Source organism: Gopherus flavomarginatus, chromosome 19, assembly GCF_025201925.1.
Source record: "Gopherus flavomarginatus isolate rGopFla2 chromosome 19, rGopFla2.mat.asm, whole genome shotgun sequence".
Lineage (NCBI taxonomy): Eukaryota > Metazoa > Chordata > Testudines > Testudinidae > Gopherus > Gopherus flavomarginatus.
Window position 1 is genome coordinate 1,397,439 of NC_066635.1, and position 12,982 is coordinate 1,410,420.

General features: G+C 48.0%; 2 protein-coding genes across 5 annotated transcripts in view; both read left to right on the plus strand.

The window, feature by feature from the left end:
- The window catches only part of STX1A (syntaxin 1A), a 251,783-nt gene that overhangs the window by 182,207 nt on the left and 56,594 nt on the right, over nt 1-12,982 (plus strand). For all 4 annotated transcript variants that reach the window (XR_007770371.1, XR_007770372.1, XM_050929224.1 and 1 more), the window contains exon 5: nt 2,891-2,964. Coding sequence is in view for 2 of the 4 variants with exons in the window: in XM_050929224.1 (XP_050785181.1) it covers nt 2,891-2,964 (74 nt within the window). In the remaining 2 variants the exon portion in view is untranslated. The remainder of the gene's footprint in view (nt 1-2,890; nt 2,965-12,982) is intronic.
- The window catches only part of LOC127037472 (uncharacterized), a 269,283-nt gene that overhangs the window by 65,787 nt on the left and 190,514 nt on the right, over nt 1-12,982 (plus strand). The window lies entirely within an intron of this gene.

Sequence of the window (12,982 nt, forward strand, 5' to 3'; positions counted from 1 at the left end):
CCCCAACCTTCCTTTTTGGCCCACAGCTGTTCTGGTGGGGCAGCATTGGGAAAGGAGGGTTTGTTTCTGCAGGGCTGAGCGGTGCTGGGGCGGAGTGTTTCCGCTGAGCCCGGGGGGGGCGGTGTTTCCGCGGTGCCGGGGGATTTCGGCCCTCAGCTGTTTTCTTTGGAGTAATGTGGCCCTCGCCGCTTTACGAGTTGTGCAGGCCTGCTCTATATCCTATCCCTACCCTCCAGCATATCTACCTCTCCCTCCAGCTTAGTGTCATCGGTGAACTTGCTGAGGGTGCAAACTCACTTTGGCACTCACACTCCGCACAGTCTGCACACCAGAGGACTGTGAGGAGTAAAAATAAACAAAAGGTGTATTTAACAGAAAAACCACAAACTTGGAGATGACAGAGGAAGGGAGAGCACACAGATACAAGTTACACAGTAAATAAATGGCACCACACTTCTGGCTTCACATTATAATATTAGATAAAATCCCCTTTCTAATACAAGTTCGCAATTTCCTTTGAACAGTTTCCCAGCCTACCCACTAGCCATAGGCTGGATCCAGCATTCACAGACAGCCTCCCACCTTCCAGACAGTCCCCCAAATTCTGGATGAAAAGCCTCAGACACAAGCCTGTTTTGAAAAGGCTTCCCCCACCTGCCTCGCTTTTCTTTGTCTCTTAGTCCATGGTGACTCATATTTATTCAGAACGTGGAAAACCCCTCTTGATTTAAGAGCCAGGATGTCTGTGTCTTTCCATTAAATTTAATGATTCTCCTTTGTACTTCGCTGGGCTGGGTGGGTACCCGAAGTTGGTTTCATGTAGACAAATGACTTGGGAGGTGCCTCTTCCTTTCTGAACACTCACTGTAGTGTGAGCGTGGGGAGGGATAACTCAGTGGTTTGAGCATTAGCCTGCTTAAACCCTGGGTTGTGAGTTCAATCCTTGAGGAGGCCAAAAATCTGTCTGGGGATTGGTCCTGCTTTGAGCAGGGGATTGGACTAAATGACCTCCTGAGGTCCCTTCTAACTCTGCTATTCTATGAGTCTTGCTGGAGCTGAAGTTTTATGAGCACAGTTCTCTATAGACACAAATGAAAGCATCACAAGCATGGCCTGCGTACATACCTCATAATGATTATTAAGTTTAGAGCATGAGAAGCTTTCATAAAAGACCTTCGTTTGCATGTGGTTCTAGTGTATTAACATTGTGTACAATCAGTTTGTTCAAGTACTTTTTCTTTCGGGTTCAAACTCCCTGTTCTCCCATTGGGGTGTCTGGACCCTGATTGTCACAGGATCCCATGGGAAGAAAATCAAGGGGAAAATGTAGTTCTGGAGAGTTGGCAGTTTCTTGAAGAGACAATATGAAACATAACACCAAACGATACCAGTACAAAGGAAAGATTGGAAAAATAGTAAGAGGCCAATATGGCTCCATTAGGAACTCTTTAATGACCTGAAAATCAAAAAGGAATCCCACAACAAGTGGACATACGACAAATCACAGAAAGAATAGCACAAGCATGTAGGGACAAAATCAGAAAGGCTAAGGGACAAAACAAGTTACTAGCAAGGGACATAAAAGGCAATAAGATCAAGTTCTCTAAATACATTATGAGTGAGAGAAACACAAAGTATAGGCCCGCTACTTAGTAGGGAAGGAGAGCTAATAATTGAAGATCTCAAGTAGAAATGTGTTTAATGCCTGTTTTGCTTCAGTCTTCACTAAGAAGGTTAATTGTAACTAGCTGTTCAATACAATTAATATTAACAAAAGACTAAAGGAACCCCAGCCAGAATAGGGAATGAACAGTTTAAAGAACATGTAGATAAAGTAGATGTAGTCAAGTTGGCAGAGCCTGACAAAGTTCACCGTAGGGTATTTAAGGAACTAGCAGAAGCAATCTCAGAACCATTAGAATCTCTGAGAACTCACGGAGGATGGGTGAGGTCCCAGAGGGCTGGAGAAGAGCTGACATAGTACCTGTCTTTAAAAAGGGGAACAAATTGGACCTGGGGAGTTACAGACTAGTCAGCCTAACTTCAATCCACGGAAAGATTCTGGAATAAATAATCAATTTGTAACCACTAAGAGAATAATTGCAAGGATTCCAACAAGGACAGTCATGGCCAAGGATCAGAGCAAGGGCAACCCTGAGGTGGGGAGTTGCAGAGGAGTTTGTAGTCAGGTCCAGGCCAGAGTCAATACCAAGGGTCATAGTCCGAATCAGGTGGTTTGAGCATTGGCCTGCTAAACCCAGGGTTGTGAGCTCAATCTTTGAGGGGGGGCACTTAGGAATCTGGGGCAAAATCAGTACTTGGTCCTGCAAGTAAAGGCAGGGGGCTGGACTCAGTGACCTGTCAGGGTCCCTTGCAGCTCTATGAGATAGGTATATCTCCATATATTTTGTAAAGGGAGGAGGGATAGCTCAGTGGTTTGAGCATTGGCCTGCTTAGCCCAGGGTTGTGAATTCAGTCCTTGAGGGGGCAACTTAGGGATCTGGGGCAAAATCAGTACTTGGTGCTGTTAGTGCAGGCAGGGGGCTGGACTCAGTGACCTTTCAGGGTCCCTTCCAGTTCTATGAGATAGGTGTATCTCCATATTTTTTTTTTAGATGTAGTCTTCAGCTGTTTAAATTAGTAACCAGTACTGCACTTGTCTGTACTTGTCTGGAAAGGTAAGAGACAGCTGGAGCTAGTGGTTGTGCTCAGGAAAACTGCTTTCAGCCTGGGATAAAATGGGCTAGTATCTCAGGACATGAGGATTGCAGTGGGATCCAGATGCGTCTCAAATCCACATGTATTCTGGCTTTTAGAATTGGTTTGCAAAGCAACCTTTATTCCCTTCTAAACAGTCTAAAATAAGCTGCATTCTTCTGTCCACAACCAGGTATTGAACAGAGTATTGAACAAGAGGAAGGATTGAATAGATCATCTGCTGACCTGAGGATAAGGAAAACACAGGTGAGTCTCTATCCTGGTGAATCTTGGTTTGGGAGGGTGGAGGTTGAGACAAGCTTTGCACACTAACGTGTCCCAGAAGGTGATGGAGGCCAAAGGCTGCAGGTATTCTGCCCAGAGCCCTGAAAAGCACTTCGCAGTAATGGGGCAGATTGCTAGGTGTGTCTGCAAAAGAGTGTGCATGCTTTGTGCACCCCCAGCCTGTATGCCTGAAGACCCAATGTGACTCCCATGATCTGTGTCTGTAATGTAAGAAAGGGGTGTGTGCATCCAATTCCTCACATAGGTGTGCACATCAGGGCTTCTGTGTGAGTAACTTGCGTTTGGAGGGGGTGTTGCACATGTTTTGAAATATCTGGCCCAGTGGGATTTTATTGAACCAAGAAATAAAGTATAGTACACGCACTTTGGGGACAGAAAGGTCCCTTCTGCAGTGTGTGCTAAACCTGGCTCCTCAGTGTGCTTTAAAGAGCATGTGCGGGATCATAAGTGATGTCAAAGCTGAATGACACTGTCGGGAAGTTTACGCCCTAAAAGTGATTAGAATATAAACTTCTGGATTGCACTCTGCAGGCCCATAATCTGCTCCTGGAAATTCACTACCTTAATGGGGCACCGCCCTGGCTGGCAGACAGGGAAATAGCAGTGTTTGAATAGTTAAAACAATTCTATCTCCCATTGCAAAGGAGTTCTTTGGTAAGTGGCATCATCTCAGTTAGCAGGTTTCTTACTGTATTGTCACAGCGATGTGGCAGTAAGTCCTACTTTATTAGCAAAGGGTTTTCAAAGGAATAAGAGGAAATTGCTGTAAGTATATTAGAATCGTTGTAAAAGCAAGTCTAATGCTGCCCTGGGTTCCATTAATGGGAGCACCAGGTGAAACAAGGGGGTGATTACTTCCCCCTACTCAGCACCAGGGAGACCCAGGGCTCATGTTATATGTTCAGTTTTAGGCACATGGACAGAGAGATTCCAGAGGTGAGCAACAGTAATGATAACTTAAGAGTTGTGAGAACAGAAGAGGAGATGTGGGATGTTTGTCACAGAAGAAAGCCAGACAGAGGGTGGACACAGTGCTGGTCTACAGGGACATCCAGGCAATGCTTAGATACTCCAGTAGTGGGCGCCATAGCCAAATCTTTTACAGATCCATAATAAGCTGTTCTGAGGAAGGCGTAGCACTAGAGGGCACTGCCCCGGGCGAGGCATCTGTCAGCATATCTCCTATACCAGTGAAGAGCAAATTGGAGGTGGATATAAACTGGCTATCAACAGGTTTAGGCTCAAAATTAGGTGAAGGTTTCTAACCATCAGAGGAGTGAAGTTCTGGAACAGTCTTCCAAGGGGAGCAGTGGGGCAAAAACCTAACTGGCTTCAAGACTGAGCTTGGTAAGTTTATGGAGGGGATGGTATGACAAGACTGCCAGTAGCAAAAATCCCCAAATGGCTGCAGACGGGACACTAGATGAGGAGATCTCTGAGTTACTAGAGAATTTTTTTCCAGGTATCGCCTACATTCTCAGAGGCTAATTGATCTCCATATTTGGGGTCAGGAAGGAATTTTCTCCTGGGTCAGATTGGCGGAGACCCTGGGGTTTTTCACTTTCCTCTACAGCATGGGGCATGGGTCACTTGCAGGTTTAAACTAGTGTAAATGGTGAGTTCTCTGTAACTTGAAGGGTTTAAATTGTGATTTGAGGACTTCAGTAACACAGCCAGAGGTTAGGAAAGGGACCTCAGGAGGTCATCTAGTCCAACCCCCTGCTCAAAGCAGGACCAACCCCAACTAAATCATCCCAGCCAGGGCTTTGTCAAGCCTGACCTTAAAACCTCTAAGGAAGGAGATTCCACCACCTCCCTAGGGAACCCAGTCCAGTGCTTCACCACCCTCGCAGTGAAAAAGTTTTTCCTAATATCCAACCTAAACCTCCCCCACTGCAACTTGAAACCATTACTCCTTGTTCTGTCATCTGATACCACTGAGAAAGGTCTAGATCCGTCCTCTTTGGAACCCCCCTTCAGGTAATTGAAAGCAGTCACGGTCTTTTGGAACAGGATGTGATTAATGGCCCTGCACACTTCCATCAACTCAAGTCCAACGGTTGACTTTCCCACTCTGAACTGGTTAGTGACTGATCGGTAGCAGTCTGGAGTAGCCAGCTTCCACAGTGCAATCGCCACATGCTTCTCCACGACAGGGCAGCTCCCATTCTCTTGTCCTTGCGCCGCAGGGCTGAGGCGAACTCTTCACACTCCCATGAAGGTGGCTTTCCTCATCCAAAAGTTGTGCAGCCACTGCCCGTCATCGCAAACATGCATGACGATATGATCCCAATGCTCAGTGCTTGTTTCCTGAGCCCAAAAGTGGTGTTTCACTGTGGTCAACACCTCCATGAATGCCACAAGCCATCTCGTGTCAGAGCTACTGCATGTGTCGAGATCAATGTCGAACTCCTCTTGCCTTTGTAGTTTAAGAAATAACTCCACTGCCACTCGTGACATGTTAGTGAGAGTGAGCAGCATATTGGTCAACAGTGCAGGATCCATTCCTGTAGAGGGAAGAAGCATAGCCCGCAGTACACAAACCATTGAAAGATGGTGCCAGATGCAGACAGAAGCACAGGGATTGCTGGGATGCAAAGCAGGGCATCACACGGCATTGGGACAGGACCCAGGATGCCCCCCTCCACCTTCCCACAACTCTTAGCGGCAGAAGAGGAAGAGATGCTTTGTGGGATAGCTGCCCAGAGTGCACCACTCTGAATACCACTGCAAGTGCCGCAAGTGTGAACATGCTATTATGCAGGCAGCCGACAGTGTGAACACACAACAGTGGTTTCCCTTCAGCGCTCTCTGAGCGGCGCAGTAACTGCCAGCAATGTAACTCTGCTAATGTAGACATACCCAGACACTTTTTCCCTGATAAAGTTGTAAAAGTTCTTTAAGGGCACCTTTAAGAAAAACATGTTGGTTATATGCCCTTTGCTGCTGCTTAGAGATCCTAAAGGGACCTAAATCTTTTTTTCTCCTGCTTGTTATTTTACCTGAGAAATAGCAGGAATATCAAATCTTGTCTTCTCTGTTTCTATGGATGGATTTCATAGCTTTTAACTGGAGAGCTTAGGTGCTGGAGCTTTGAGGGGGAGAGAGAACTTTTCTTCCATCTGTTCAAGAGTTTGTGTTAAACAGTGTTGACCATTTTTTTAATATCTTTTCACTCAGTAAAAACCCCTTCCCCTCTCAGTTAATCCTGTTTTATCTTCCTTGGTATCGTCACCCTGCTAGTTCTCCAGACTCATACAGAGTCTTCTGAGTTAAAACAGGGTAGGCAAGAATTGAATTTCTAATGAAAAAAGCAAACAGTACCCTCCTCCCACTAAAAAACAAACTGTTCCAGCCCCTCTCTCTGCATTATGAAGAAATTGAGTGGGGGAGACAACCTCAGCGTTCCCCTGTGCAGATCACCTGTAGTCCCTTTGGCAGCATTACACTGTTCTGGACCAACCCCTGCTGATCTGAGCCTGTGATGCAGAGGACAGCTGAGCAGTAATTGACTTGTAGGTTTTGGAGCTGAACTGAAAAATCCCAAAAACCCCTTTGGTTCAGTTGAAACCAGACCTGAATGTTTTCAGTTTTTCTCATCAAAAAGAAAAAAATAAATAATTTGGGGGGCAGGGGTCAAATTAAACTAAATTTGTTGAACTAGAAAATTTTTTTCAGTTTGTTTTTGGTGGGGTTTTTGGTTTTGGGTTTTGTTTTTGCTTTTTAAAAAATCAGTTATTTTCAAAATAAAATGTTGTTTCAGAACAAACAAGCAAATTGAAACGTTTCATTTTGAATTGGCCAAAGTGTAACATTTTGGCATTTCCATTTTCTTTTTCTGGCCAAAACTGTTTGCTGATTTGACTTGAATGCGTGAATAGTTTTGGTGCCCTGAAACATGCGTTTTGCCCAGCTCTTGTGCAGAGCACCCTCAGGTCGAGGCACCTTGCAGGACTGGCCTGGCCCCTTGGCCACAGCTGTGCAGCTCTGTTCAAGCCATGGAAAGAGCACTGCTGTTGTAAGTGAGGGCACCTCTGCTGGTTTATCTTTCCCTGCAAGTCCTAAATGACTGGTAGATTCTTGCTGGGCTCTCGCCGCTCCATTCCCAGCACAGATTTTAGTTTTGGAGCAGCTCACCATGAAGCCACTTCAGCTGCTTTTTGTTCTTTATATTCTCTCTCTCCTGAGCAGCTGTAGCCGTAATCGCTGCTCAGATTCCACAAGTGGCCTTCCTCTCGTTTGGACTTGTAAGAAGCCGTTGCTCAGTCCGAGTCCCCCGAAATGTGCTTTCTTGAAATCTAATTGCAGCACTGGATGTGACTGCTGTGGGAGGGGTCACATCCCCTTGTGCTGCTGTGTCCTAGGAACCCATCACTTCACGCCTGTTAAGCCTGCTGGTTCCAAGGGCTCAGATTTCCGTGTGCAGTTCTTGGTCGTCACATTGCTCCCAAGGGCCTTCATTTGTTCAGTGCTCGAGGTGCCTTTTTCTGATGGGTGCATGCTTGTTTGGGGGTATGCCTTGGGAAAGAGCAGCAGCATGTTTTAGTCCTTTACATTCAGCAGCATTCACTCCCTGTCTCCTCCTGAGGAGCCTCAGCACGCACCAGTTAGCTCAGACTTGTTTCTTCAGGGATAAGGATATTTCGATGCACTGGGATCCAGATGAATTACTGTGAAGGGTCCCCCATCCTTGGGTCTGGAGCTTAGTGGCATGTAAGGGGCTGCTGGTTCTCATGCACCCTAGTCTTATCCAGGAGGGAGTATTTCACAGAGATTGTGATCTTCACTGGGCTAGTAACTGATTATGTAATCCCTAGAGATTTTGCAGAGAGGGCTTGCTCCACAGAAACCACAGGTACGCCAGGAACAGCTTTGGAAAGTGGAGGAGCAGCATGGCGGGATCCCAGGTGCATTCTCTTTCACTGATTTCCAGCTCACATGTGCTCTCGTTACAAGACACTGTGCCTAGCAGCCAGCACCACAAACTCCCTCCTTTTCAGCCCAGGATATCAGGCTTCAGTGACACCTGTGCACCCCCAAAGAGTTTGTACAGTGGCAACTGACTGGCACTAAGGCTTTGTCTTCACTGCCAAGAGAAGGGCTGTGCTTATCGCAGGATAACTAATGCAGGTTAGCAGTTCCAGCAGACACAAGGCACCTGATTTTTACTGTAAGATAGCTAGGCAGGTCAGTGCTGTACTCCCACCTGTGGTAGACCTCACCTTGCTATGTCATAGTAAAAACTACAGGCTCTCTCTCCACTAAGGTTTATCGCTGGATCGCGAACATGCATTAGTTCTCCCTCTAGAAAAAACAGCTTTTTTGTAGTGAAGCCTTAGTAAACGATTGTATTGATGATGGCAGCGTTCCTCAAATGCGGCTACTGTGGCCGCATGCGGCCACCAGGGGCTTTTCTTGTGGCCACAACCTTCTGGGCAGTGATTGTGTGTGGGGTGGGCGGGAAAGCAGCAGCCCCTCCCCTGGGGCCGCCCAGAGGGGTTGGGTTCTGCCTCCATCTGGAAGCACAAATTCCTGAGAAGCAGACAGCCAGCGGTGGAGCTCAGGCTTTCAGCTTCAGCACAGGGGTGGCAGGAAGCAGGCTGTCGCCCGCACAGCAGCAGGCTCTGGCCATGGGTTCCGGCCGCATGGCGGCAGATTCCAGCCATGAGCTCCCTCCCCCAAGAACAGGGCTCGGCAGGCTCCATCCCCCAGTCCCTCAACCATCCACCCTATCACCCCTGACCCCTGCTGCCTCCCTACCCACCTCCCCATCCAAAGTTTAATTTGTTCCCTGGCTTGCCAGGCCTGAGTAAGTCTGCTGTGATAAATGATATTTGTGTGTTTGTTAATGTCACTTTTCACTACCTCCCAGCCAGCTAACAATCTGCTGTTGTGCAGAGTGATATTAATGAATATACAAACATCACTTTTCACAGCAGCAGACTTAGTAGCTAGCAAGTCTAAAAAAAAAAAAAAAAAAAAAGGCAAAAGAAACAACAACGAAAGACAAGAACGTGTAAAGCACTTTATTTGTGTTTCTCTTTTGTTTAGGTCCAGTAAAGAATAGTCACAACTGTACATTATTTGTATTATTGAATCTGCAAAAAAACCCTACACAAATAAATTACAATGATTTGGACCTGTGTATGTTGTTTGCTTTTCCTAAATTTAAATATTTTAGGAAAAATTGTCAGAGTGGCCACCAGCAAGAGTTGGTGGCTGCACTCTGAGGCCACCAAAAAATTTGTTTTGAGAATCCCTGAGTAAACAACATGGAAATGACCCCAGCTCCCTCTCCCATCGCTGGGCTGGCTGGGCAGGGCTCACGGGGGTAGAATCCAGCTCCCTCTCCCATTGCTGGGCCGGCCGGGCAGGGCTCATGGTGGTAGAATCCAGCTCCCTCTCCCATTGCTGGGCTGGCCAGTCAGTGCTAATGGGATAGAATCCAGCTCCCTCTCCCGCTGCTGGGCCAGACAGGCAGGGCTCATGGGGGTAGAATCCAGCTCCCTCTCCCATCGCTGGGCTATCCGGGCAGGGCTCATGGGGGTAGAATCCAGCTCCCTCTCCCATCTCTGGGCCGGGGCAGGACTCATGGGGGTAGAATCCAGCTCCCTCTGCCATCGCTGGGCTGGCCAGGCAGGGCTCATGGGAGTAGAATCCAGCTCCCTCTGCCATCGCTGGGCCAGCCAGGCAGGGCTAATGGGCTAGAAACCAGGTTCCTCTGCTCTTACTGGGCCGGCCGGGCAGGGCTTATGGGGGTCGAATCCAGCTCCCTCTCTGGCTGGGCCAGCCAGGCAGGGCTAATGGGATAGAAACCAGCTCCCTCTCCTGTCGCTGGATGGTCAGGCAGGGCTAATGGGATAGAAACCAGCTCCCTCTGCCATTGCTGGGCTGGTCAGGCAGGGCTAATGAGGGTAGAATCCAGCTCCCTCTCCCTTTGCTGGGTTGGCCAGGCAGGGTTAATGGGATAGAATCCAGCTCCTTCTTCTGTCGCTGGGTCGGTTTCATGAGAGTAAAACCTAGAAAAAACCTTCAGCAGTGAAGTCAGTAGCTCTGATTTTGGGCTGTGCACCCTTTTTCTGATGCCCTCACACTGTCACCACCATTGGCTTAGGTCACTTCTTCCTAGCTTCGTCACCCCAACCAGTTCAGGAACTCAGTAGCTGCACTGGCTTTGCCCAGGGTAGGCAACAGCAGCCTTATCTGTGCATGGACAAATTGATATTTTAATGTAGTGCATCAATGTAGCCGATAACTTCGCTTCAGGCTCAGCCTGTCTGAAAACCCCTTTCAGAGGAGGTGAGAGTGGTTTCAACGTTTGGGGTTTAATCTCATTTTCCTGCTTGAAACTGCTGCATTAGGTCTGATAGTCCGTTCTGCAGCTGGTGTCTAGTCAGTAGAGCGGCCTTCAGCACTCGACATAATAGATTCTGCCATGCCCTGCGCAGCTGTGGTAGGCTCTTGTCAGCTCCACCCTGATTCAGTCTGGGAAAAGTTCTACACAAAACTGATTTAAAGCAAATGATTGAAAGGAATCCCTCCAGACCATGCTGCAGCTCCCACCTACTGGGATGTTCGTTGGAGCAGGACATAACAAAGCTCCCAACTTTTGCCACATCACAGCACTTCCTTCCTGACCCAGCCAGGGGTCTTCGGCAGACGGCAAAAGCAGCTACTCACTAGCTCTTCCTGGGACAGTGTGCATGTGGGCAGTAGTGAGCATCTTGTAGCAAAATCTTCCCATTATACAAATAACTGCCTGAAAATCAGGGAGAGGAAAATACAGAGGGCAGGAAAAAAAAAACACAGAACCCATGATTTTAAGGGGGCTCCATCATTTTTGCTGCATTCTACAACATGCTGCTAATTCTAAACTTGCTTTTTAAAAATTGGTTTCTGCCCTTTCCCATTGCAAAGTGTGACAAAGTTCTTCCTCTACCTTGGTAGGTCCTGCGCTTATTGGCGGATTTGCTCACCTCAGTGATCTTCCCCTCTGTTGGAACCCACAGTCTGGGTCAACTCCTCCTGTGTCTGATCAGGAGTTGGGAGGAACCCGGGTCTGCCCTCTGTTCCGGGTTCCAGCCCAGGGTCCTGTGGTTTGCTGCTGTCTATAGTGCCTCCTGTAACAGCTGCATGACAGCTGCAACTCCCTGGGCTACTTCCCCATGGCCTCCTCCAAACACCTTTATCCTCACCACAGGACCTTCCTCCTGGTGTCTGATAATGCTTGTACTCCTCAATCCTCCAGCAGCACAGCCTCTCACTCTCAGCTCCTTGCACCTCTTGCTCCCAGCTCCTCACACGCAAATCTCATTGACTAACTGGGAGGCTTTTAACTAGTTCCAGCCATCCCTTGATTGGCTTCAGGTGTCCCAATTAATGTAGCTATCTCCACTGCCTTCTAGAAAGATCTTAATTGGCCCCAGGTGTCTTGATTAACCTGGAGCAACTGCCATTTGGTTACCATGGTACCAGGGATTTGTGTAGACTGGGGCTAACATACCTGTTCCTCACTACTTTACTGTAGCCATCTGGCCTTGCCCCATCACAAAAGATACAGCTGCTACTATCTGAGTGCAGTAGCGCCCACAAACCCCAGCCTAGGGTAGAGCCCCACTGTGCTAGGCACTGTGCGCACACATCCTGAGAGGCAGTCCCTGCCCTGAAGAGTTTGAATACATAGACAAGGACAGGGAAGGGAACCGAAGGAGGGATAGCTCAGTGGTTTGCACATTGGCTTGCTAAACCCAGGGTTGTAAGCTCAATCTTTGAGGGGGCCATTGGAGGATTGGTCCTGCTTTGAGCAGAGGGTTGGACTAGATGATCTCCTGAGGTCCCTTCCAACCCTGAGATTCTGTGAGGCCCAGAGAGGGGCAGTGACTCGTCAAAAAGCAGTTCATAGGGACAAGAATAGAAGCAAGATCTCTCACTTCCAGTCTAGTGCCCTACCCACTAGATCACACTCTGTGAGCTGCCTGTTAGGCCTAGTCTACATGGGGGGGAGGATTGATCTAAGATACGCAACTTCAGCTACAAGAATAGCATAGCTGACGTTGATGTGACTTAGATTGACTTACTTCACGTCCTCATGGCGCAGGATCGACGGCCGCCGCTCCCCCATCAACTCTGCTTCCACCTCTTGCCCTGGTGGAGTTCCAGAGTCAACGGGGAGCATGTTCGGGGATTGATCACTACCTCCCAATCCAGCGGGTAGTGTGGACATACCCTTAGAGCAATCTTGTGGGAAGTGCAAGCAATTATCAGCCTACCTGGAGCACTCTGCTCCCCGACCCCTTCACATCTTAGCAGGGACCGTACGTGAAGCACGGGCACTTTCTTTTATCCTCTCTTTAAAAAAGACCTTCCCATGAATGCAGTTGGGAAATGCAGGAATGACATTTCCAGGCACCAAGTGATCTTGGCCATGTTGTACCCATGGAGTATTTTCTAGCTCTGGTTTTGTGAGCATATATGTTCCCATTTGTGGCATGAAATGCTTCTGACAAAACTAGAGAAGGCTCCAAATGGGAATGTCCTGGTCCAATCTTCCTGAATTCTGGGAGGATTCAGATTTGTAACCCCAGAACTTAACTCATCTAATGAGATGAAAGACGGCCCAGTGGGTAGGGCACTCACCAGACTTGGGAGACCTGGGATCAATTCCTTCTTCCACCACAGAGCTGTGTGACCTTGGGCTAGTCACTTAGTCTCTCTTGGCCTCAATTTCCATCTGTACAATGGGGATAATGGCACTGCCCTGCTCCTGGGGGGTAAGATGCTCTGATAATGGGGTCTGTATAAGTACTGGAGATCTGGTCGGGAATTCAGGTCTCATCCAGAACCAGCAGGGGCCTGTTTGCTTGTCCCTGCCCTTTGGCTGTGATTTTAGTACCAGTTTCACAAACCAGTGCGGTGCCACTGCCAGGGGTAATACAGGCTTGTTGATGTGAGAAAATTGTGCTCCTTTCCTAAACTGTAC